Source organism: Porites lutea, chromosome 6 (genome assembly GCF_958299795.1).
Source record: "Porites lutea chromosome 6, jaPorLute2.1, whole genome shotgun sequence".
In the NCBI taxonomy this organism is placed as follows: Eukaryota; Metazoa; Cnidaria; class Anthozoa; order Scleractinia; family Poritidae; genus Porites; species Porites lutea.
The window spans coordinates 1,080,001-1,105,794 of record NC_133206.1 but is presented as its reverse complement, the minus strand read 5'-3'; the positions used below and the strand labels follow the sequence as shown (position 1 = coordinate 1,105,794).

The following is a 25,794-nucleotide window of genomic DNA, read 5'->3' as shown; positions in this document are numbered from 1 at the left end:
GTTCAAGAGCTATTTAACTGGTCGCAGGTAATACGTGAGAATTGGCTCCGCCTACTCTGACACTCTACCTATAATTCACGGAGTCCCTCAAGGCGCAATCCTATCACCATTGTTGTTCTGCATTTATCTCAACGATTTACCCACGGCACCGACGTTTTGCGACCTAGAATCGTATGTTGATGACTCAAAGCTATTCATGTCATTTCCTCTTGTTGAGCTTGATGCTGCCATTGAAAAGCTCGAACAAGATCTTCACATTGTAGCTCAATGGTGCTGTGAGAACCATCTACTTATCAATCCCGATGAAACTAAACTCCTTTTCCTCGGTACCAGACAGATGTTAAGCAGGTTACCAGAAGACCCTGAAGTGGTATTCTTGGGTAAAACACTGAAGCCAACAGACTCTGCCAAGGACTTGGGAGTCTTTCTTGACCCCCATCTGACCTACGATCACCATATTTCATGTGTAGTGTCACCTTGTTTCGCAAAGCTTTGCCAAATAAATAGAGTCAAGAGGAGCTTCCACCAGGAAGCACTAGAGTTGTTAATAAGGTCATTAGTCTATAGTAAGATGCTTTACTGCTCATCTGTATGGTCAAATACCACACTCCAGAATATAAACAGATTACAATCTATTCAGAATTTTGCCAGCAAGATCGTAACAAACTCTAGGAAGTTTGACCACGTAACACCTTTGCTTCGTGAGCTAAATTGGCTTCCTGTTAAAGAACAATTATTCTACAGAGACTCCGTTTTGACCTTTAAATGTCAGAACGATCTTGCGCCTCAATACTTAACGAGCAAGTTTACCAAACGCTCAAATATACATACTCGTAACACTCGTACGCGGAACTCTTTGCAGATTCCGCTATACAGAACGGCTATAGGCCAGCGCACATTTTCCTACAGAGGGGCCAACATATGGAATAACTTGCATAATGAACTTAGGCAAAGTGCCTCATTGGCATCTTTCAAACGCGCCCTGAAAGACACACTATTGAGGCAGACATTTCCTTCATAAGCTCTAGAATTTACTTTCGTAGAATACCATCATAAATTGTGATTTCGAGTTTTATTGTCATTTTTGCTTTTATAAATTGTAAACAGTTTGTAAATAGTTCCTGAAAAACCTCACGAGGATGTTACTACTAAAGTTATTATTATTATTATTATTATTATTATTATTATTAAAGGCCTTTAACACCTGTCATTACGGAATATACGGTACACTGTACGCTAGCGATCAGTGAATATAGGATAACTTTTTAACTAGAGAATGATCAATTGTGGACATCACCCAGTCTAATGTTAAACATCTCTCCTCCGACAATAGTGCTCGCGGACAGGAGCATCAGTAACTTAGTTACAACAAAACGTTCAAAGTCAAGAATGTGCACCACACACACAAATTAGGCTAGTTATTTGCGTTTAGTGTTAGAGTTTTCATTCATTTGAAACGAAGACAAATGTATTCTGGTGGTCAAATTCTTCGGACAAGCGCCGCCCTCTCTACCCAACCTTAAATAATTATGCTCCCCGCGTGCCAAATTCGACCATTTACGGTAATCGCCGCATTATTGCATTTACATTTTTATATGTTTAATGAAAAACTACTTTGCCACAAAGTATTTCTAGCTAGTCCATTGCTTGCCCTTGCTTTGCAATCACTACAAATATGCTACTCATACTTATCTGACCTACACTAATAACTACGTGTTCTTAGTCAGACGTTTGACTCGCGGTTGAACTCTTGACGGCTGATGTCATCTTCTGCTAGGTTGGGATAAGCTTGACTGTTATTGGTAGCAGTGTTAGTGTGCTGACTTGAAGCAGCGGATGGTTCCACTCTATTTGCACTGCAAGTCGCCCCACAGCAAAACAGATTTTCAATTTTTTCACGAAATTTTTGATTCACGAACACGTAGATGAAAGGATTTACCGCGGAATTACACGTGACCAGGACAATGGAGGTGATATAAAGCACGGTGCCATATGTCTGTGAAGGACTGAGGTAGGCCAACGCATAGACGATCAGGTTTGGCAGCCAACACAGAGCATAGATAATACTCACGGTCAGAACCATTTTCGTGACTCGCTTTCTTACTTTCAGAACGCCCTAAAGAATAAACAACCTATTTATAAACACAATTATCAAGAAAATATTAAATCCCCAATGTGGTTGTATTAAAATATCAGTATAGGAATGTCACTGATAAGCTTATGAAATGACAAAGGTCGAAATCTACGAGCCTAAAAATCAGTCAACGCTGATTAACACAGCCGTATTAAGAAGTTTGTCTACTAATTATTATTCATTATTACAATGAATGTAACGTTACCTGGCGTGTGTTTTCTGAGTCGCTCCTTTGATGTTTGAACCACAACGAGTACACCACTCTGGAGTACAACACAGCCATTAACATAACTGGAATGATGCCAGCAACGAAAAACCAGGTGAGGCTGTATGCCTTGGGGAGCCAGTCCTTTGGCCAGTATTCCAGACAAAAACTAGTTTTTTCGTCAAAATACACCGTGAGGAATAGAGGAATATTAAGTATAGTTGCGCAGATCCACGAAATGGGTATAAAAATCTAAAGAAAAAGTAAGTATGAGAACAATCATTAAAAATACTTTTGTCTTTACTGTGAGAAGGTCTAAACAATTCCATTGTTGGAAAATTAGATTACATGAGACGGGAGATACCAATAAGGCAAATCATAGCCTATAAGTAATGGTAACAGTACTGAGTGGAGTCCAATTCAGTCTGTAATCATACGAGTGATTTTTACAAAATCGGACGACAGCGTAGCGGCGGAAGTCCGATTTGTTTAATTACGAGTATGATCACAGACCGAATTCAGGGGCACCCAACGAGAATATAGTTCAAAACCACTTAGACATAGCATTGTTAAACGTATTTTAGTATTTAAACGGTAGATATAGGCATATTTTTATCCCCTAAAAATGTTTAATCTGTTCGGATTTCCTAGCTGAAAGTCTAGTGATCCGAAAATTATAGGGATCAAAACTAACCTTTTCGAAAATTTCAGCCAGAAAAAAGGCTCCCGAAAATTCTAGGTGACCTTTTTAGGGTAAAAATCCGTTAAAAATGAGCACTTATACCATTTTTTAGATGTTCGAAAATCCTAGGAGAGGCAGGTAAGTAGGAAATTTTACAACAAATGTTCTGAAAATTCTAGATCTAAAATCGTTTTCCGAACAGATATTTTCCGAAAATTGACGTTGGGTGCCCCTGCGAATTGGACGACACGAAGTTCTGTTACCAATTAATCATAACCATAACAAAATTTGTGATATATCAGGCTCTTTTTTTGAATCAAAACACAAGACATTCCGAGATTTTTTTGCTCGAAGTGAAAACAAAAGCTATTTAAGCGCGCGCGTGATGGCGCGTACTGTCCAATTATTTAGGCATGACGCGTACTGTCCTATTTAAAAGACTGAAATCAGGGCAGTTGATAGCCAATCAGGTTTAAGAATTTTGTTATGGTTATGATTAAGCTGGTTATCTTAGTCTGCAAACCATTTTGCAAATAATATATCTTGAATTTTCTTCTTTTCCATGACATCTATATGGGAGCGTCTTGTTAAACTCCAGGGGAATGCCTGTCTTTACCATAATTAGAATTGCGGTGATATGACAAAAACCTACTAGAATTTTCAGTACAGATAAAAATTCTGACCACGCGTTTTCCGGTATAATTACTCAACAAACCTTCAACTTTCCGTAAGTTACTTTTCCCTTGTTCCCATAGGGATAAATCACAGCATAGAAGCGTTCAAAAGCGATTGCCACTAATGTGAAGACAGAGGCCGCCCCACCAACCCACGTGAGATTATGAGACTTGCAAAGCAGACTGCCAGATAATCCAACAGGATGCGGGTAAAGATGTACAAGAACAAATCGCTGTCCAATGAACAGGGCAAACATCATGTCAGCCACAGCTAAGTTTAGTAGCAAGAAGTTTACCGGATTTCTGAAAAATAATATTTTCTTTTTTAAAATGAACATTTTCAAGGTATAATTTTAGGAAAAAATGCTTATCGAAAACTCCATTTGTGGTTGATAATTATTAAATTAGTTAATTTTAAGTGAAAATGAAGTGTTATTAGACCTCTGGAGGGAAACCAACTTGCGACTTTTCGCAGATCTGTTGGACACTTCCAAGAATTGTCTCCGAGGTGAGCTAGCCGGTATTGACCATGTTCCAATATAACTTGCCTTCTATTAGTTTTCCCCTTAGGCATGGGAAAGACACGTAAAAACAATTATTGCATTGTCCAATACTATTAAATGCTAACAGGATTCTAACCGTTCAAGAGCAATTCAACTTTTCGAGTTTGATGACAATAGGTAAGGTCAGTTAGAAAGGCTAATTAGCTAGGGAAGAGAACTTGCGCACCATGGCAAAAGTCCTCAATTTGTTGGAAATCTTAAAGCTGGATTAAATCTTGATTTACACTGTACTGGTCCCGAGGGGGGGTACTCCCATATATGGGCTATGTATGTATGTATGTATGTAAATCTTTATTTGAACACGGGAAATCATCAGTTAAGCTTAAGTTAAAAACTAAAACTAATTACAACTGCTTTACATGATTGCCGTGTGGGAATCCGATATATCAGCTACCTTCTTGATATTTCGCTTAAAATGCTCAACGGATGCAGCGTTTTTTAAGTTTTTGGGCAAGTTATTCCATAACATGGCCCCGCTGTAAGAGAAGCTTCGTTTCAAATAATTGTTGCTTGGTTTGGACAGGGTCAGCCTTCCCTCAGAGTTTCTTAAGTTGTAAGCAGAGTGACGCTGAGAGAAAAGACTTTGTAGATATTCTGGAGCAAGGTCATTCATGGTTTTATACATCATTAAGGCTTTTTGTTTCTTTCGTCGAAGAGATAGCCTCTCCCAGCTGAGGGTGGAGAGAAGGTGGTTTGAGCTTGCATCAAAGGGTGATTTAGTAATAACTCTGGCTGCACGATTCTGTAATTTTTGGAGCTTATCACTCAAGTAACCACTCAAACAGTCCCAGACGGGGCTGCAGTAATCAAAATGAGGCATAATTAAAGCGTTATAAATTTGAATTGCAGTTTCTTTGGATATAAAGGGCAGCACACGTTTTAGGGCGCCTATAGCTGAAGAGACTTTCTTGCAAATCTCTTCAACGTGTTTACCCCAAGAGAGTTGAGCATCTATGGTAAGACCCAAGGATTTGGTATGATCGACTCTCTTGATAATTTGGTCATCAATTCTGATTTCTACATCGTCACATTGGGCAGATAGTCTTTGTCTTGATCCAATAATCATTAGCTCTGTTTTAGCAACATTTTAACTGAGCTTGTTAGCTTTCAGTCAACAGCTAAGGTTATTTAATTCAGGGGTTAGAGCTAGCTTAAGCTCTGTTAACGTCTTAGCAGATAACGTAAGGTTGGTGTCATCGGCAAACATTCTTGGTACGGGGCCCCGCAGGGAGTTGGGAAGATCATTAATGTAAATTAAAAATAGCAAAGGACCCAATATGCTACCCTGCGGCACGCCACAACTGAGGGTACGAGCAGATAATAGTTTGCCACTGACATTACATCTTTGGGTTCGGCCACTTAAGTACGACGAGAACCATTTTATAGCTGCCTGATCGACACCCAAGTATGACATCTTACGCAAGATGATCTCGTGATCAATGGTGTCGAATGCCTTAGTAAGGTCAATAAAGACAACGCCATTTAGAAGGCCATTGTCGATGTTTACTGACCAAGCATTTGTTGCCTCAAGCAAAGCCGTGAGCGTACTATGTAGAGAACGGAACCCTGATTGGCAACCTAGTAGCAATTTATTATCATCTAGATAATGGAAAAGTTGATTATAAACAATTCTTTCAAAAACTTTCGAAATTATAGGGATTACAGATATTGGCCTGTAGTTGTTAGGGTCCGATTTAATGCCCTTTTTTTTAAAAGTGGAGTCACTTTGGCTGTTTTCCAATCGTTTGGATATATCCCAGTGAGAATAGACTTTGAGAATATTGAGGTAAGAGAGGGTGCGACGATATTAGCAGCCATTTTCAACAATTTACTCGGAATCATATCAAGACCGGTGGCTTTCTTTTCATCAATTTTCGACAAAACGTTAGAAACAATCAACACTCGGAATTTGCAGAGAAAACGAATGATCAGTGGGCTTTAAATAAGACTCAGGATTAACATCGACAACAGGAATATCTTGTGCTAATACTTGCGCAACTTTTGTAAAGTGATCGTTAATAGTTTCCGCAATGTCCAAAGGGTTACTTGCTATTTTATCATCTACCTTGATCTCCAAAATATTCGTTGACTTACCACTGTTACGTGAAGTTAGCTCGTTGACAACATTCCATGTTTTGCGCAAATTACCTTTGTTGGCTTCCAGGTTGTCAGAAACATAGAGATTTTTGCGAGTACGCGCCGATGTACGTGCCGAGGAATAGGGTATGGTTTTTGAGGTTCTCGGTCCTTAAATAGGGTAGCTTAATTGTATTACCTAATTCTGCGGTGTGAAAATGCCGCCTAAACGAACGGTTTCTTTTAAACTTAAGTATTCTAGTATTTTATGCTTGATGCTATACATCCAATGTTACAGAGGAGAAATAGAGTTTTCCTTTCCATGCTATGAATAATTTTGTTCTTTCCTTGAATAGGGTGTCATTTTTCGGCTTTGGGCCTTAAAAAGGGTATCAGTTTTCGCTTTCTTAGTCCTTAAAAAGGGTTAGGGTTCACGAACCTTCGCGGCACACCCTACCCCCCCCCCCCCCCCGGGGGTACTGGTAGTAAAAAAAAGGACATGGCCTCCCTTTCCGAAAATAAGCCCTGACGGTAAACTAAGACAACGATTATTGGAACGTAACTGTGAAAGGTAGCCTGCATACCTCATTTCGTGATAGAGAACAATAACGAGACAAACAAGCGTGTTACCAACAAGGTCTGTGATCACAAGAACACCAAACATGGTGGTTATTCCAATCTGGGCTGACTTAGAATCCGTGTACTGGTCCATAGCAGTTTCGAACTGATAATGGTAGATAAGTCAAAGTTAGCGTATACACAAGCTCTTGCAAAATAGTCAATTGCGGCAAATATTGCATTTATTCAGTGGTATCATATTGCACGCTACCCTTTATTTTAAATTGTAATGTCTTAGTAATAAATACCTAGTCATCTGTAAGACCCAGAAGAAAAAAAAGGCCGCGCCTTTCGAAATATTGTAAAATCAGCCTTGCAGCTTCTTTCCGTTTTTGATATATCTAGGGCCGGCCGGCTATATACGTATACTTTATAGCTACCTGGATCCTCTATTGGGATCCGGTGCTTTTATTTTGTTACGTTGGTCCTTTTTTTAAAAAAAATTGAATTTGTTGATGTTCGCTTCTTTTTCTCCTCCTTTTTTAAATTACAAAATTTGACTACAACATGGTTGATATGACTCTTCAAAGTAACGTTCGCTAAGTTTGTTCAAAGGAGAATCAGGTACACAGGGCGGCGTTCTTAACGATAATAGCTTTCTTCGTTTTTTCCTTCTTGTTGTATTGATTAGTTCAACAAATTCTGACACCGAACTGACAATACAGCCGGAAATAAAGAACATCCTGATCGAGTAAATAATAAAAGTAACCGGCTACAGCACTCACGGAAGTTTTGGCCTTACATGAACTATCCTTTCAAGTTTACAACAGTTGGCTTCGGCCTTTTCCCTAAAAACTAGTTAAGGTCCAGATTTTCTTAAAACGTAAATTTCGAATATCTACAGCGGTCATAAGAATTGAACAACCTTGAGTTCGATATACTTGTGAAATATAATATACTAGCCGTAAGAACTGCTCGCTATGAGACAGTACGGAACGAAATGAATGCATGGTAGTTATTCATAAAATAAAAATATATATATCCGAGTGTCTTAAAAACAACGTAAAAATGCTTGGAAAATTCAGAAAGAAACAAAAGATTCTTACTAGCTAAACGTGGAGGAAAAGGAAAGGAAGAGCTGAGGTTGATGCCTCCCGGATTTTTGAAAGCCTCCTGAGCTTCTCTTGTGCCTTTGCTGAAGGTAAAGAATTAAAAGTGAAATGCAGAGTTAAAATCATTACAAGCCGCAGGCTCGATTTTCGGGGGATAGCGACGTTTAACGTCGCGATCTTCGCAAATTTGTGAAGGGCGAGGTGCCAAGTCTATTGTTTTGAACCAAGGGTTATATTACATTTACAGACCCTTAGCCGTGTCTTAAAGTTGTCATCGATGTTCATTTTAATGAGCAATCTTTCATCTTTGACACTTAATCCTGTTTATCCTAAGTGGACATCTTTCATCTTTGACACTTTATCCTGTTTATCCTAAGTGGACACCCAAAGTTGTTATTCACGTGCACTGTCGAAAGGATAAATAATTGGCAAATAGACTTGAAACATTCTGCATTAAAGCTTCAATCTTTGTCTTACATTTTAGCCGACCTATTGAATAAAGAATAAATAAGGACAATCAAAACAATTCAGGAAACTATCATTATATTTTTGAATGCACAGTACACTTGCAACACACATCACGCACACTATTATCCAGAGCGAGAGTCATGGAAATTACGATTACCAAAAAAAAAACTGCAATGACTAACCAAAACATGATAGATTTTAGCTATTAATTTTTGCACTCTAAAAAACTCTCCCTTCTCCTCTTAAACTTGGGCGCATCGCCTGTAAGCAGAAAGGGAGGGGAAAAAAATCTACTGAATTATCCAAACTAACACATCGTATGAAAACTGCAATTGGCTAGCTAAGTGACATGATCGATCTAAGCTAAGAGTTTTTCACTTTAAAAAATATCTCTCTTCACCTCTTAAACTTGGCGCGCCGCCTGTAAGCCAAGAGGGAGAGAAGAGAAAAATCTACTGAATTATCCAATCTAACACATCGTAAGAAAAACTGCAATTAGATAGCTAAAACATGATTGATTTAAGCTACGAGTTTTTCACTTGAAAAGTTCTCTCTCTTCACCTCTTAAACTTGGGCGTGTCGCCTGTAAGCCAAGAATGAGAGGAGAGAAAAATCGACTGAATTATCTAAACTATCACATCGTAAGAAAACTGCAATTGGCTAGCTAAAACATAATCGATTCAAGCTACGAGTTCTTCCCTTTAAAAAATATCTCTCTTCACCTCTTAAACTTGGGCGTGTCGCCTGTAAGCCAAGAGTGAGAGGAGAGAAAAATCGACTGAATTATCTAAACTATCACATCGTAAGAAAACTGCAATTGGCTAGCTAAAACATAATCGATTCAAGCTATGAGTTCTTCCCTTTAAAAATATCTCTCTTCACCTCTGAAACTTGGGCGCGCCGCCTGTAAGCCAAGAGGGAGAGGAGGGAAAAATCGACTGAATTATCTAAACTATCACATCGAATGAAAACTGCAATTGGCTAGCTAAAACATGACCAATTCAAGCTACGAGTTTTTCGCTTTAAAAAATATCTCTCTTCACCTCTTAAACTGGGCGCGCCGCCTGTAAGCCAAGAGGGAGAGGAGAGAAAAATCGACTGAATTATCTTAACTATCACTTCGTATGAAAACTGCAATTGGCTAGCTAGAGCATGATTTATTCAAGCTAGGAGTTTTTCACGTTAAAAAAATTTCTCCCTTCACCTCTTTTACTTGGGCGCGCCGCCTGTAAACCAAGAGGGAGAGGAGAGAAATATCGCCTGAATTATCCAAATTAACACAATGTAGGAAAACTGTATCGACTAGCTAAAACATGATCGATACAAGCTATGAATTTTTCACTTTATACAATTCTCTCTTCACCTCTTCAACTTAGGCACGCCGCCTGTAAGCCAAAAGGGAGAGGAGAGAAAAATCGACTGCATTATCTAAACTATCAGTTCGTATGAAAACTGCAATTGGCTAGCTAAAGCATGATTTATTCAAACTACGAGTTTTTCACGTTAAAAATATCTCTCTTCACCTCTTAAACTTGGGCGCGCCGCCTGTAAGCCAAGAGGGAGAGGAGAGAAATATCGACTGAATTATCCAAATTAACATAATGTATTGATATAAGCTATGAATTTTTCACTTTATAAAAGTCTCTCTTCACCTCTTCAACTTAGGCGCGCCGCCTGTAAGCCAAAAGGGAGAGGAGAGAAAAATCGACTGAATTCGTGATCCAAATTAACCCATGTAGGAAAACTGTATCGACTAGCTAAAACAAAATCGATATAAGCTATGAATTTTTCACTTTAAAAAAGTCTCTCTTCACCTCTTAAACTTGGGTGCGCCGCCTGTAAGCCAAAAGGGAGAGGAGGGAAAAATCTACCGAATTATCCAATCGAACACAGCGTATGAAAACTGCAGTTGGCTGGCTAAAACATGATCGATTTAAGCTATGAGGTTTTTTTTACTTAAAAAAAGTCTCTCTTCACAAAATGCCTTCCTAAAAAATGCACTTCCAGCTTAAAGCAGAAGAGGATTGAAAACAAGAGAGAATGAGCTTCTCTCTTGTCGTAGTCTAATTTATACCCTGTCCTAAAATGAGTCTATGGACAGATGAACTGACAGAAAGCGCTTCATGTGCACACCTGAGGTGCGCAAGGAAATGTGTGGAGAATAACGCCTTGTAGTTACTTGAGTCCATTTTGACACTATCTCCATGGAATTTAAGGATCTCTAGTGCGTGCACGAAAATCGACCTGGCGGCTCGTATGTGTACTATTGGATTACAAATCCCTTCCCTTGAATTCTATAATTCCTATATCATGATGTGAAGTAATCAAGTTCCTGGGAACTGTAAGACGCAAGCTTACCAGTTTTGATCCACTGAAGTACGATTAAGAGTACCGTGAACCGAGACCGAGACTTCTATGAGCTACACGTACGAAACTTTGAAATCTTACCGGAGATGTAGTTTTGATTTCTTCCGAAGGATTTTAATAAAACAAGTTAGTGAACGATTTTGACAATGTTATTATGATGATGTCTTGGGGGGAATTTACCATGTAATTAAGATTTGTTTTAGCAGAAATTCAAGGGGGGTATTTTTAAGACGGCAGGAAAATCTTCATCAGACTAAAAGCTACAACCGGTTGCAAAAATGATGAGACACTCCCACGGAAAAACGACCTTTCCTGCTTCAAATCGCTCCTTGTCACAGGTCTGTAAAATATAATACTGACCTCCCTCCTCCCTCCCATTCAAAGTTGTTCCTCCAAGTTTTAAATATGGTCTTGTATTGCTAGCAACTTTGATAAGGGGTGGAGGGGGGATCACAAGCACAAAATCATGGACGGGCCATTTATGCCAAAATACGGTACAGTGTCTCAAGTACTTTTGCAACTGGTTGTAGTTATCTACCCAACCGGGGAAGACTTAAATCATACGCACAAAGGGCGACCAAAGCAGTTAAAAAGATACTTATTCAACAAATCGCAGGTGTCTCTTTCACGATGCGCCAGTAAGGAAGATAAGACAAGAACCAAGGCACGACCAATTCGTGTAAGGCTTTAATCAAACTGGGAAACAACTAGCGGCCAAGTAACAGTAACAATATGGCGGACGCTAGGCTACGAACAACAGATAACGCATGCTAACTCATAGTACTGCTGATCGGTACTGGCGTGACTTCTTTTTTCCTTTTTTTTACATAGCGTGTAAGCGAGAAAACTGGAACCAAAAACATAGAGGAAAGTACTTAAAAGCACTACTTAAGCTCTTAAACTGACTTAAACGTCACAGATCAGTAACAAAGGCTATAGTTCAGTATCATAATCCTCAAAACGCGCAGGACGACGTCTAGTGCAAGATGATCTCCGCAGGCCAGGGGGGTCAGGGTGTGCTGAAACGACTGCCTTCTCCAAAGAGCGGTCCTCAGGGCAAGATGGCTGGGCAGCTGTGTCGTCCATGATGCGGTCGACAGAAACGGCGGGAGCAGGTGGTGTAACACAGGGAGGAGTGTTAGATAGATGCTGGGCTGAAGCAGAGATAGCATCAGGGATGTCAGGCAGCGAGGGTGGGGGGTGAGGTGTGGTATCAGTCTTCGTCATCTGAGTCATGGCCGCGACACTGGCGAGGAGGATGTAAGGGATCAGCCAAGTCGGAAGGGACCTTGAAGCACTCAGTAAGTTTGACGCGGAAAGATGAGCTGCGTAATTGGGATCCAATGAACTTTTTGATATCAGAGAATGGTGGATCTATGGCTACAACAAGGTAGCGGTCGCGGGCTCGAGACTTGTTCCGATCGGAATGAAGGTACACTAGGTCACCAACATCAATTACAGGAGTAAGACGCCTGTTGTGCAATGGAGCTTTGGAGCGCTCACTGTGGGGGGTGGTTGGATAGACGCTGCTCGTGCTGGAGGGCAATTAAATGGTCGTCGGCAAGGGGTAACTGCTGGTTTGAAAACTGGTCCCGCTGTGTCCACATTTCTCGCGAGGATAGGCCACGTGAACGGATACGAGAGTTCAAGGCAGAAGTGGCTACGGCGAGAGTGAGGGGAGAAACGGCACCGCCTAAAGGCTCTTGGCGGAGAAGTTCCGTTTCCAACTCCTGGACTGCTCTCTCAGCTACGGGATTCTTGTTCGGATTTTTGGCCTGACCAAGCTCAATTGTAATTCTATGCTTCTTTAAGAGAGGGTCGTTAACGAGAGCCTTAAAGCCAGGGGCAGGGTCAGTACGGATCACGGCAGGTGGGCCATCCATAGGGCGCAATTCTAAGCAGAGCTTTACAATGGCGTCACGTAACGTTTGATGACGCTCGTCTTCAAGAGATACACTGGAAGTGTAAGAGGTCACAGTCTCGCGGAGGACAAAGATGAGCTGGCGAGAACGTTTGATGACGTCTGCGTAAACGGAGAGGCAATGCCGCAATACTTCATGGACTCTTTAGCCAAAGGTATTTGGTAAAAGGCACTTGTCAGGTCTGTCACGATGATATGAGACCACTGGGCGATGCGGCGCAGGGTGGAGTCCACGTCAGGCAGCAAGGATGGCTGGGGTTTACTGTACCGGCCTACGTCAGCGAAGGCAGTGACAAGACGAGAACCCGCCGTTCGGCTTTTTTACAAGGAAAGAAGGGTTCAGGTATTCACAGTGATACCAACATCTTCAGGGCGCTGGAAGACACCAAGCTGCTCTAGATGGTCGAACTTCTCTTGGAGTTCTACGAGCTTATCGCGGGCATATTGGGGGAGGCGGCCTTTCCGCTGTGGGGGCTCGACAGGGCCCATGTTGACCTTTGCTTGGTAAGGACCTGCGGATCCATTGTAACCTGGGAACTGAGGGTCAAATACGGAGTCGTACTCACTGAGCAGAGATTGGAAGTTGGCTCTGACAGCCTCAGGGAGAATGCGGTCTGGGTCTACCTGGACGGATGCAGAGTGGCTAGCATGAGAGGGTGGTAACGGATGCTGAGTAGGAGGCTGACTTGTCGGTGACTCCTCTGTTTGTTCGAAGACGGGGGTGACCTGGCAGAAGTGTTCGTGACGCTTAAGCGTTCGAGGTTCGGTTGACAGGTTTGGTATGCGGATTGCCCGCACAACACTGGAAACGACACCTGGTAGCTGAGAGGGCTTGAGATTACGTAAACTAGGTGCATCAGTGCGGCGTTCAAGTGCATACTCTGAATCAGGGGGGGGGCATCGTCGGGGAGCTGTACTTCCAAGAATTCTCCGGGCCAAACAGTCTTGGAGGGAGTAGGAGCACGGAGAACAAAGGCTCTGCGGACGGTTGTGGGAGGGCTGGGAGGGGCCTGGGAACCGTATGTGTAGGTGGAGCCATTGCCAAGTAGCACCTCTCTCTTGGCGGGCCGCACGGCAACGTCGTTTGCCTCCATAAAAGGGGTCCCGACAAGCACTTCGACGTCAAGATCCTCGACGACAAGTCCCTCGAATGTAAAGTCGGTGTTGTCGCGGGTGAAGGAAGTCCGCATCTCTCCGACCACCTGAAGCTGAGAAGAGCCATCTGCCCGCTGGACGGACTGAGCACATGATATAATTGGACATCCAAGATGTTTCGCGGTGGAGTGACGGATCATATTTCCAGTGGCTCCGCTGTCAATGGTGATACGTACAACACGGTGACCATGAAAGACATCCATATAAGGAGATTGACGGGTCTGGACACGGTAGGCAACAACGTCAGGGGTAGGCAAAGTGGTTTCAGGACAGGGTGGATCAGCATCAAGGTCGTAGTTGGTGTCTTGTTCGTCGTCCAGTATGCCGACGATCTGTCTCGCTTTTACCATGAAGCGCCTGTCATTGTCAAGGAGGAAGGTACACTGACAGAGGAAGTGGTTTGTGTTAGAGCGACCGGCTTGCTTGCATAAGGGACGGACCTTGTCCTGACGGGGCTGTCTGCTGTGGGTCTTAGGGTCACTCCTGCCGCCCGGACGGGGGCGACGAAAATCATCAGCTTCCGCGGCACGTAGACTCTTAGCATCGTCTGAAGCGCGGATTTCCTCGAGGAGAGAGCTAAGTGCCTGAGAGATCTCGGGTTTAATTGAGGCAAGGGTGCGAGACCGCAACTCCGTGCCGTAACGTTGCTTGACTAAACGAGGGAGACTGGGGTGAATGAGTCGCAACTAAGTAAGAACGACAAAGTTTTCTAGGGTAGGGGTTAGTTCCTTATCCTCTGCAACATGTTCGCATGGTGAGTTAAACCGTTAGCGCGTAGTAAGGAATCTTCCACAAAAGCCATGGGGCGTTGGTACAGATCCTCAGGGCGCTCATCTGCTGCGAGGTGTATGTAAGAAAAATCGATAAATTGTGCGCCGGTGGCCTGGAAGCCAAAGTGCTGGCGAATAGTTTGCCAGATGTATTCGAGTGACGTTGAATTTTTCACCAAAGTGCTTCGGGAAATGATAGGGCAGTAATTCGCGATCTGACCTAGCATCAGCTCGAGAAAGTTGACTTTTTGTCGAGCGGTGAGGCGTCGAGCAAGAGGTATGGAATCACCATCGGCTTCGAGTCCCCGAAGTGGTTGGGCTTTGGTCTTTTTCGACCATTGAACGCCATCGGCTAGGAAGGGGGCGAAGTTGCTGTCCAATGATAATGTGTAAAGCAGATTTTGCTTCCAATTCTCGAAGCTATTAATAGTTTCCACCTTGGAAAGGCACCACTGTTTCGGTGCGCGGTGAGAAGACGCCATTACACACGAGGTAAAACTCCGGGACGTGTTTCCACAGCGAAGGATACACTGTTTTGGTTCCTGCGGTCGAGGCTTAAAAGTGACTTTGTACGGTAAAAAGGTGAGGCTTGGCTGCCACCACGCCAGTTAGGAAGATAAGACAAGAACCAAGGCACGACCAATTCGTGTAAGGCTTTAATCAAACTGGGAAACAACTAGCGGCCAAGTAACAGTAACAATATGGCGGACGCAAGGCTACGAACAACAGATAACGCATGCTAACTCATAGTACCGCTGACCGGTACTGGCGATGAATAGATTTTTGTATTGTCAATATAAACTAGACAACCAGACGGTAGCTTAATTATATGAATTTTGCAAAAAAATAAATTTCTTTAGACACGTCTTTTTTTCTTTTATCAAAACGCAGAATTTGAATGTCGCAAGACTTACAGATAAATTAACCCCTGAGTATTTACTACAGTTCAAATGATACGACTCTTCCAAAGCAAAGTTCGCGAAATTTGTTTTGAGGGGAATTCGATACCCAAAGCGAGATTCGTTATTGGCAGTTTAGTAATTCTTAATAAAACTGCTCATTATTAAGACCCAAATAAAAATTTACTCGGCAAGAAATTTCAAGTTTGGCGTCAGCTTTTTTTTTCTGTGAAGAAAATTGTGAGATTAGATTTCCTTGAAACTCTCAAAAATCTTTAGTTGGTAGAGTGAACAGGAATTTCTCAACATTTGATGTCCTGGTGAAATTAAATACATTACCTAATTAAAAGGACCTGCTCGTAACTAGCCTAGGGATACTTTTCACAATTAAATGACCTAAATGGTAAGTGTTCATGATATAAATTTCAAAAACAAATTTCTCAAAAAGTCTAAAAAAAAAACAGTGCAAATTAGGCTTGGAAAAATCAGAAAAAATAAAGCATTCTTATGTGTACCTTTCCAGATAATCTTGGTGGAGCAGGTGAACTGCTAGAACTGCGACGCTGGTGGGATAACATTGTGTTGTGGGGTCCTAAGTTGGGATATAACTCGAACCCTTCAAAGTGGTGGCTTGTTGTAAAGCCAACAGTTGAGGATAAAGCACGAGAAATCTTTGGAGGAATCAGCATCAACGTCACAATTGACGGGAGAAAATATCTTAGCGGCTACATTGGAAGTGAAAGGAGATGCGGCAAATACGCTGAGGAACTGGTAAGCTCGTAGTGTGACCAACTGAAAGTCCTGTCGAAGATTGCAAAGACAAAAATTGACGTATTACATCAGAACAATGCCCAACATCAAGCAAAACCTGACGCGACTGGATGTAATTGTTGACAATGTATTTATTCCAGCAATTACAGATGGCCACATGTGCTCCGCAGATGAGCGACTTCTGCTCTCCTTACCTGCAAAGAAAGGTGGTTTGGCAATACCTATCTTCTCGGCTGTTGCTGATATTGAGTTTCCCGCGCAGCTACTGAACAGCTGATTGAACATATCATGCAATCAGGACAGCACAGCACCAATGGATAGTGAACAATTCAAGACCTCAAGGAGACGGATTACCAACACCAGGGAAGAGCTGAATAACACCACCCTACAGCAGCTTCGTGAGAAGTTTAGCCCAGAACAACTGAGGGCAAATGACTCAGGAAAGATGAGGGGTGCCTCAAGTTGGTTGACAAAATTGCCATTAAAGTCAGAAAACTTCGACCTGAACAAAAGGGAATTCTACGATGCGCTCAGTCTTTATAGGTTCCGCTGGACACCGAAGTACCTTCCATCTACATGTCCTTGCGGCAAGAGATTCGATGTTGATCATGCAATGTCGTGTATGAAAGGCGGATTTGTCCATAAGAGGCATGACGACGTGCGAGACCTATTCGCATCCCTTCTCGAGGACGTATGTCATGATGTTGAGGTCGAGCCACACCATCAGCCTTTGACAGGAGAAGTTTTAATCAGCAGTGCTAACTCCTCTGATGAGGCTCGTTTGGATGTCACCGCGCCCGGTTTTTGGCAAAGGGGGCAACGTGCCTTTTTTGATATCAGGGTTTTTTAACCCGTTTGCAAAGAGTCACCTTAACCAGGAACTTGACACGACTTTCTCGAGCAATGAGAACGAGAAAAAGCGACACTACAACCAGCGAATTATTGAAGTCGAACATGGCTCCTTCAGCCCTCTCGTGTTCTCACCATATGGTGGAAACGGTACTAAAAAAAGAGAAGCCGAGCGATTTCTTATCGAACTAGCTCAAAAAGTATCCGATAAGAGGCAGATGGGTTATAGCATTATGATTTATTGGTTGAGAGCAAAACTATGTTTTAACCTATTGAGATCAGCAGTTTTATGTGTAAGAGGCTCAAAACAACTAAATATGAGTTGAACACTGATTTTAGCGGGGCAGAAATCGCAAATGTGATTGGAAAGATAAAGTAGACACGTTTCAAGCATTGTTTTGAACATTTTTCTCTCTTTTTTTCCCCAAGCCTAAGGCTTTTTATTTTAGATACATTCTTATCAATGATTTTGGGATGACACTTTTATCTTATGCTTGTATACTGTAATCTTTTATTGGATGTTTTTTATTAAAGTTTTATTTCTCCTTTTCTTACTAACCTTGAGAAACAAAATGCGCAGCTCGCATAAACGAAACTCATCTTCCTCAGGTTGAATACTGTCAATTGCTGCTGCTTAACAGCACTGCTGCTTTTCAAAATTGTCATTTACCACCACCTGCTCAAATGGGTGCTGGGCACATCCCAATGGCTCTAATGCTGTACTGTATTACCTTATCATAACTGAGCTTTCGCACTGATATTCACAGAGAATTCGGCGCTTAGTGCTATGAGCAAAATAACGGCATTTTTAAAGTACCTTAAAACAAAGAAAAAGAAAAGAAAAAAATCCCGTCCCTTTAGCGGGCTTTTCTTCTATTGTCGGGAGATTTAGAGTCTTGATCAATGCCAATAAATCATACGAAAGTGGACGTAATTGTGGATCGAAGCGTAATTGTGATAAGTCTGCCAATTAAAATAAAGGTTTCTTTTTTGTATTGCTGTCTTCCACTTGAAATATTTAGCTTGCAAAGAAACTCTGTGCTGAAGTCCTCTCCCCCTCCACCGTTAGTAAAACAACATTCTCATGGGCGAGGAAGAAGTTAAACGCAGCTCTGAAAGGCGCAGCAACATCAACTGTTTAAAATATTTCTTTCGTAGTTACTTTCTTTCTCGGCTGACTTTTTCGGACCTTTTCTCTTTCGTTTTTTAGAATATCTGAAAGAGACCTTTACAAAAAGGTACTGACAGTCTGTTTATTTCTTCTGCTAAAACAAATATTAATCACATGGTAAATTCCAGCCAAGACATCGTCATAATGACATTGTCAAAATCGTTCACTAACTTGTTTTATCCTTCGGTAGGCAATCAAAACTACATCTCCAGTAAGATTTCAAAGTTTCGTGGGCGTTTTGCTTGCTTAAGAACTCCAGAGAATTCATACTTGACACGGCGGCATATCTTTTTTAATCTCAAAATGATTTTTAGCATTTCAAGGCATGACATTTACCAAGGCCCAAAAGGGCTATTACAATATAGATAGACAGACAGAAACGTTATCTCATGTGTCAGAGCCATATAGCTTAGCGGAAAAAACATACTAATTTGGGGACACACAAAAAAGAAACACTCCTAGTAAATTTCAAATATAATAGATGCAGCTAAAACTAAGACGGTTACCTCCTGTCACGACCTGACATCAAACCTTCACTGTTAGTAATAATACGATAAACTCAGGCGGTTTTGAAAACTGACAAACAGAAATAATTGCGGTGTACGTACCGTTACTTGAAGTCGTTTCTTCTGATTTATTCTAACTTGAAGTCTTTTGATGTTGCTACTTTTAAAAACTAGAACAACAACCTTTTCAGTGACGTGCATGGAGATATGCGGGGCTTATTTTAATATTTTTAGTTTACCTTTTTTGTGTACATGCCGTTTAATTCTGTCATTAACTGCAGGTGGTAAAAGGTGCAGGGCAGTGCATTGAAGTTTCAGTTTGTTTCTTTTGTGTCTCAGACACAAAATCTAAATGATATTACAGATAGATGTCAATAAGCAAGCTGCAATTGAACAGTAGCATTGGGTTAGAAGAAAATTCATTTTTTTTACATGAGCCTAAACCAGCAGTAAATGGGTCAATACTTCATTTAAGTGATAACAGGAAATCTGCTCCTGTAACGAACAGTTTCAAGCGTCATGGAGAGAGTTACAACTGCGTTTAAGGCAAACTCAGCAAAAGGCTAGTTTGCACCACGAGATAGGTTTTCTCAGTTTACTTCTCGATTACTGCACAATTTTTTTTGGACACTTCAGTGGGGCAAAACTGCAGTCATGAAAGAAGTAAAAAGCAGACATATGAATAAAGAAAAAATTTATAATTATAATTCTGCCTGGATTTATGCCATTCAGTCTTCTTGCAAACTATTGCAGTTAAATATTTTTGCGTCATCTGCTTACAGAGCTGTCACAACCTTTACTTTGGACGCATTTGGGAGATCATTAATGAAAAAATTGTAAAGAGTATTGGGCCAATCAAGAAGACTTCTCGCGGAACACCAGACATAACAGGAGCCCATTGCGAGGCTGTGTCATCAACCATGGTCTCAACACGCTGGACCCGCCCACTCAGGTATTTCTTGAACCAGTTTAAAATTGTCCAGAGACACGTACCGTATGCCCTTAGGTTGGCGCGAAAGATGTTGTGGTCAACGGAGTCAAAAGCCTTTGCGAAGTCCAAGGAAATAATACCTGTCTGTATGCTCTTGTCCAAAATTTGATTTCATGTCAGTCATATGAATTATTTTTGACAGTTCTTACATGTATCTCGCTATTCGTAATTTTAGAAATTCCCAATACACCTTAAATCTGAAGTTTGTCGTTTGGGACCATAAACGTAATTCTAAATCTCTCCTATAGTTATGTCATCTTTCCTTTGAAAGCTAATATTTCGATTTGTTTAAGTTCGAAGCCAGTTGGACATAAAATGTGTTTTTAAACTTTTGCTGTTACGTCAATTCTGTGATTTTTTTTTTTTTTCGGCATGGCTTTCGCACTGTTTGAATATTGAAAAGCTGGAGACATCATCTTCTTGTTTTGCCACCAAATAAAAGAACTTCTTGGCCTTATTATCCGACATTGCAGTACTAGGTAGAGGAGCGCGAGCGGTTACCAACTATTCTCAAACCATCAAAAAATAGAAGACGATAATTTCCTAGGTGTAAGCCAATAACGGCGATAACTTCTCATGGTATAACTCTCAATAAAAGTTGGCCCGCTCATTTCATTCGTAATCTGAAAATTAATTTAGATGATTACCTAGAAAAACACTCCGTTGGAATAACTCAGAGAGCTTAAAGCAGGAACTGTGTCACGAAATGTATTAAAATTGAAATAGTGGGAACTGTCACCAAATTGAGTGAAACAGACTTATTTGCAACTGACAGGAGCTTTGCAAGTGCATCAAACTCTTTGAGTCATTTCTTTGACATCCTCTGCACAGCTACGACGTGAAACGTCCTAATACAAAGTTTTCAGAAGGATGCGAACACAGTCCTTAGAATCACTCAGAATTTAATTGCAAGAAAATTCACCTACATTTGAAAGGTAACTAAGCTTCTTAGCCAGGTGATATTTTAATAACACTTTACCTCGCCCAGCCGGGTCAACTCGTTCAAGACGCCCGACCTATCAGAGTTTGCGCATGCGCTGAAGGCATGCATGAGCGCTGCTAGCTCGGGCAAAGGACTCAACTTTTTTCTTATGTAATCGCTCGCTAAAGTTGATTCGGCTGGAACGGTAACCCTTCTACCTGGACAAGTTTTCTGCAGTCTCTGCAATTGTAATATAACAGAATTGAAGATGAAACTCACTTTTTGCTTATTAGATTGTACAAGTTTTTCGTCGATAAGAGATATGTTCTTCTCTAAACTAGAACCTAAAATACCGTTTCTACACCTACAATCACATGAGAACTTATTATCACATCTGATGAATCCTACTAACTATTTTATTAACATCCAATTAATTTCATTTATATCATCTTGCTTTAATTGAATTGAGAGACAAACTTTTCTGCGGAATAATTAATCCTACTGATGGTTAAAAATAAACAATGATTAATATGTTTCAAATTATTTTAATATTTAATTTACAAGGAATCAATTGTTAATTTCAAGTAGCTTTTGCAATACTCTAATTCTTTGTTGTAGTCATGCAAATAAAGCTTATTGTTGTTGTTGTTGTTTCATAGAAATGAGGCATTAATAGACAGACGTAATAGAATTTTAAAGAACACCAGTCTATTTTCAGTGACTTTTTGTTTTTGCAACTTCAAAATGACTTCAGAGTTAAGACATCGTAAATTGATGATTATAACAATTATTTTACAATGGCTGTATTGCATTCCAGCATTCCAAATTTTTCCCTTGAGTTATCGTAAAGGCACTACCTGAATATTTTGACGCCTCTCTTTGTAGCACCAAATCAATTTGTAAAGACTTTTTCGAAACTGATGGCTTCGTAAGCTGTACACGATAGGATTGACGGAGGAATTAAAAGTTGCCAGAGCTATAGTGGTCTTGTGGAGTACTGAATACATTGATTCAGACGGCAGAACACTAACCAAGAAATAGATCATCAAAGTTGGAACCCAGCAAATCACATAGATAATGCTGACAAGAATAACCATTGCCGTGATCCTCTTCTTAGAACGAAGAAAAGCCATTTGAGATTGACTGCAATCCGGGTTTTCTTTAAACCACAGGCGACGCACAACCTAAAAAAGTTAAAAAATAATATATAAGTCAATATATAAATATTTATGGCAATTCGTTCTGTAGAGTGGTGATATTTATTTAGAGTGATACGTTCAAATAACATTCTAACATGTAATTGTCGAGATGGCTTTACTTATTTTACATAGCTGTACTATAATGGCTACTTGCACGGGACGAAAAATTGGATTTACTGCACCTTTAAAGCCTGTCAGAAGTAAAGTAAAGTATGATATCGGTTTTGACTTCACCTTTGATGCGCGTCAAAGATGCCGCTAAATAAGTAACCTCCGAGTTGCTTACTCTTTTGACCTAGGTAAGGGGACAACCGTTTAACTTTTTAGATGGGTGAGAGGAGGGGGTGACTTGGAAAAACAAATTCCTGCAAGCTCTTGTCTGAAGAAAGAAATTGCATGCAGCACAAATGAAACAAAACAATTCTTAGCTATTTCATCATTCAGAGGGCTGTTAATAAAATCCCAGGGGCTGCAACCATTCTTCCCTTGCTCCCTTTTAAACTCTGGATTTGGTGATGCTGCAGAATTATTGCTTCATATAAGCAAGTATTACAATCGACATATCAAGAAATCAGTGTCGTTTTCGGGTAGCCTGTGGTTAAGGAGTCGGGCTCACTGTTTTTTCTTTCCAGTTTCCTTTCTGTCAAAAATCAAAATGGCTGAACTAGTTGTAGTACATGCTCTGATGCTTTTTTAAATTGTATTAGTGATGATTCTAGCAGCATTTACCATTCTATGAGCATTTCTGAACTGCTTTTTGCTACTTTTGGCTATTTTTAACAATCTAAACATTTTCACATTTGCTTGACGTACATCACTTTATAATATGATAGTATTATAAAGACTTCATATGACATGAGTGTAACTGAAAGAATGACTTTCCGAAAACATAGCTATACAAGAAAAATTTTGTATGTATCAGTTAGGTTCGCTTCACATTTGAATTTTAACGTTTTACCTGTGTCTTTAAGCTTTGACAAAAGTAGAGAAAAAGGAGGAATTTTTCACTGCTGAAAAGGGGCGATAGTAAAAAGGGAGTGGGGCCGAAAAAAACGCAATGACTGAATTATTCATCTCAAATTTATATATTCTTTTAAAATTATTTCACAGCTAAAAGTAACAAGGTCCAGGTCGCAATTGAATTTGACTGGAATCTCAGGCTGGATTCACTTCCCACTTAGATGTTTAGCCGTCGTTTTTGCTCGTTTGACTTCTTGTTGGTTTTAAGCTTAAAACAATGAAATAACTTTAACGGGAAAAATGCGAGGGCTATACACACATGTGGAAAGTGAATCCACCCACGAGGGTATTTGACAATACCTTCGTAAGACATTTCACTGAATATAACGTATACTTGACTACTCCTTTATCACGCCTGTGGCTTAAAACCCAGACATACTTGGCAACACCTTTGAATATTAGATATATTAGACCACACCATTGTCAAACCTTTGACCTGAGCCTCAAGTGGATACATTTGACGACACTTTTAGCAAGCCTTTGACTTGAATCTAAGACACTACTTTACCGCACCTTTGTCAAACCTTTGACTCGAATCTCCGACATATTTGACGACACCTTTGATAAGCGCACAAAGGCTAATCAAATAACACCTTTGACGCGTGTCAAAGGTTAGGGTTAAAGGCGTCAAAGACAGGTATTTGTCGCGCGTCAAAGATGTACAAGGGCGTGCAAAGGTGGTCTGTATCGCGCGTTTGACGTCGCCTTTGAAGCTCGGTAAATCCATTTCATAGTCCCCTGTTTGTCATTACTAGCTGATATCACTGAAAACATAGGGTGGGTTGTGAGGGGTACATAAGCCCAAGGCTTTAACTTTAACTTTACCTTTAAGACTAAATGGAAAACATCATTACTAATAAGCAAAGCAGCTTGCACGCCTCCAGCGGCGGATACCTCTTGGTAAGGAAATCTCACTGGCCAATCTATCGATGCGAAGGATTTTGAAGGTCACGTACCATCAAAATACGTAATCCCTTATGTCCATTTCACCGTACATGAAGAGCGGCGTGAAATGTCTCGCTTACACAAACATAAAAAAGGCTTAGTTTTCTCTATTTGTTATTTTATGTCAGAGGTTACAATTACATTATTTTAAGTAAATTTTAGCTTCGCAAAAACTTTATGTTACCTTAAAATACAAGATGCTCATCGTTGCAATTGGGAAAACTCCGGCTACAATAATCCAACCAAAGCTGTAAATTTTTGGAAATACGGGGTGTGGCCACTGCTCCGCGCATGTCCCCAGGTTTTCCACATATGTGACTGACAGGTACAACGGAAGTCCCCACAAAAGTGCTACAAGCCAGATTAGAACAAGTGTCTTGTAAAGGCTCCTTCCTGGGCCAACACGCCTTTTACGAGGATGAAAAGCCACTTGGTGAGCTTCTATTGAAATGCCTACCAGGCTATAAATCGAGGCCACTGCTGCCGTCCAAGCTGTTGTTCCACCAGTGATGAATTTACAGAGATACTGACCTGTTATTCCATATGGATGCACAAATGTTGGAGTAATCACAAACTTGACACCCATAAAAATGGCCACCAATATGTCAGCGATAGCCAAGTTGACCAACACATAATTCATGGATGTTCGCATGTTCGTGTTAGTCGTTATGACTAAGATTACCAGGGTGTTGCCGATAAGGTCCGTCATTATCAGGACAGAAAACAACGTTGCGAACCCAATGTATTCAGAAGATAAATTATCACCAGCTGAGTTTCCTGTATCAATAACAAAATGCAGTTTACAAGTCTCATATTGAACAGGGCTCTTAGCGCTTTTTTAGTCAATTGCTGGTAAACTAAATAAATCTGAACATAATTACCAATTTCGGTTTTTTATATATAAATTCTGTTAAATTAAGTTTTTCTTTAAAGTTTCACCTGATTTTCCTCTCAAACTTTTTAAGTTATCGTTTCCTTAAGTTCGTTTTTATGTCGTAATATTTATTATTATTCATTCAAAATATTTCCATATTTTTAATTTATTCAAAGTTTTTAGACTTGACATCGCACATCGCCTTCGCACGGGAAGTTTGCCACTTAGGGATAAAGATGAAGCAAATATGACAATCTTCTTATTCTTTTCATTATAATTAAAGGCAAAATGTTTGCGTGCGAATGTGACGGCAAATCTTTTAAACTTGAGTAAATTACCTAGTACAAAGGTTTTCGTTGCAGCTGAAAATGGATTGGTTGAAGTACTGGAGTTAGTGGCTTTATTTCTCCTAAAGACAGGAGTCTTCAGTGCTAAAAACTGGTAGGAGATTTCCGTAGATGTTATATCGTGCTTTGTTGAGATTTTTTGAGAAAAGAGAAGGGAAAATACACAGTAACTTTGATAAATGCCCCACATTCACCTTAAGGTCTCGGTAAAGGAAAACGAGGTGCCCACAGAAAAAAATTCTAGTCGCGCGAGTATTTTCGCCACAAAGGCAAGTTATATATCAAATTAAAGCTAAAAGACTAAATTACCTTATAAAAGATTTTATTTCATCGAATTTCAAAAGGCGCTCAAGGTTTTTGCTCTCGAACTCAGAGGTATCGAGTTTACTGCTGAAGCTCCAGCCCTTTCGCGTTGTTAAATATTCACTTCCTTTTTATTGCATCTGATTGAGAGATTAATGACCTAAAAAAGGGTGTGAGGAAATTTGCATATGTCTCGTATTAGCGGAATTATTGCATTTCAAACTAAAAAGTCGAATCTCGAGTGCGATTTAGGCAAAGAAACTGACATAAAATGAGTTACAAAGGGAAATCGGAAAATTCCTCACACCCTTT

The 25,794-nt window shown here is 40.5% G+C and overlaps 4 protein-coding genes across 4 annotated transcripts in view; 2 read left to right on the top strand and 2 right to left on the bottom strand.

The window, feature by feature from the left end:
- The window catches only part of LOC140942370 (uncharacterized), a 333,944-nt gene that overhangs the window by 161,341 nt on the left and 146,809 nt on the right, over window positions 1-25,794 (top strand). The gene's annotated exons all lie outside the window — the stretch shown is intronic.
- On the bottom strand, window positions 1,676-19,025 carry LOC140941473 (neuropeptide FF receptor 2-like). Its single transcript, XM_073390468.1, has 5 exons — window positions 18,984-19,025; window positions 6,919-7,058; window positions 3,737-3,998; window positions 2,340-2,591; window positions 1,676-2,116 (listed from the first exon to the last, which is right to left on the bottom strand). Exons 2-5 carry the CDS (start codon window positions 7,044-7,046, stop codon window positions 1,724-1,726), a joined length of 1,035 nt encoding a protein of 344 aa, XP_073246569.1. The 5' UTR covers window positions 7,047-7,058; window positions 18,984-19,025; the 3' UTR covers window positions 1,676-1,723.
- Window positions 21,530-25,794, bottom strand: part of LOC140941475 (pyroglutamylated RF-amide peptide receptor-like) — a 19,845-nt gene continuing 15,580 nt past the window's right edge. The window contains exons 2-3 of the mRNA XM_073390472.1: window positions 24,143-24,735; window positions 21,530-21,978 (exon numbers count right to left, since the gene is read on the bottom strand). Coding sequence (XP_073246573.1) covers window positions 21,634-21,978; window positions 24,143-24,735 — 938 coding nt within the window. The 3' untranslated portion in view covers window positions 21,530-21,633. The remainder of the gene's footprint in view (window positions 21,979-24,142; window positions 24,736-25,794) is intronic.
- LOC140941474 (high-affinity lysophosphatidic acid receptor-like) overlaps window positions 25,264-25,794 on the top strand; it is a 30,797-nt gene continuing 30,266 nt past the window's right edge. The window contains exon 1 of the mRNA XM_073390470.1: window positions 25,264-25,273. The gene's annotated coding sequence lies outside the window, so the exon portion shown is untranslated. The remainder of the gene's footprint in view (window positions 25,274-25,794) is intronic.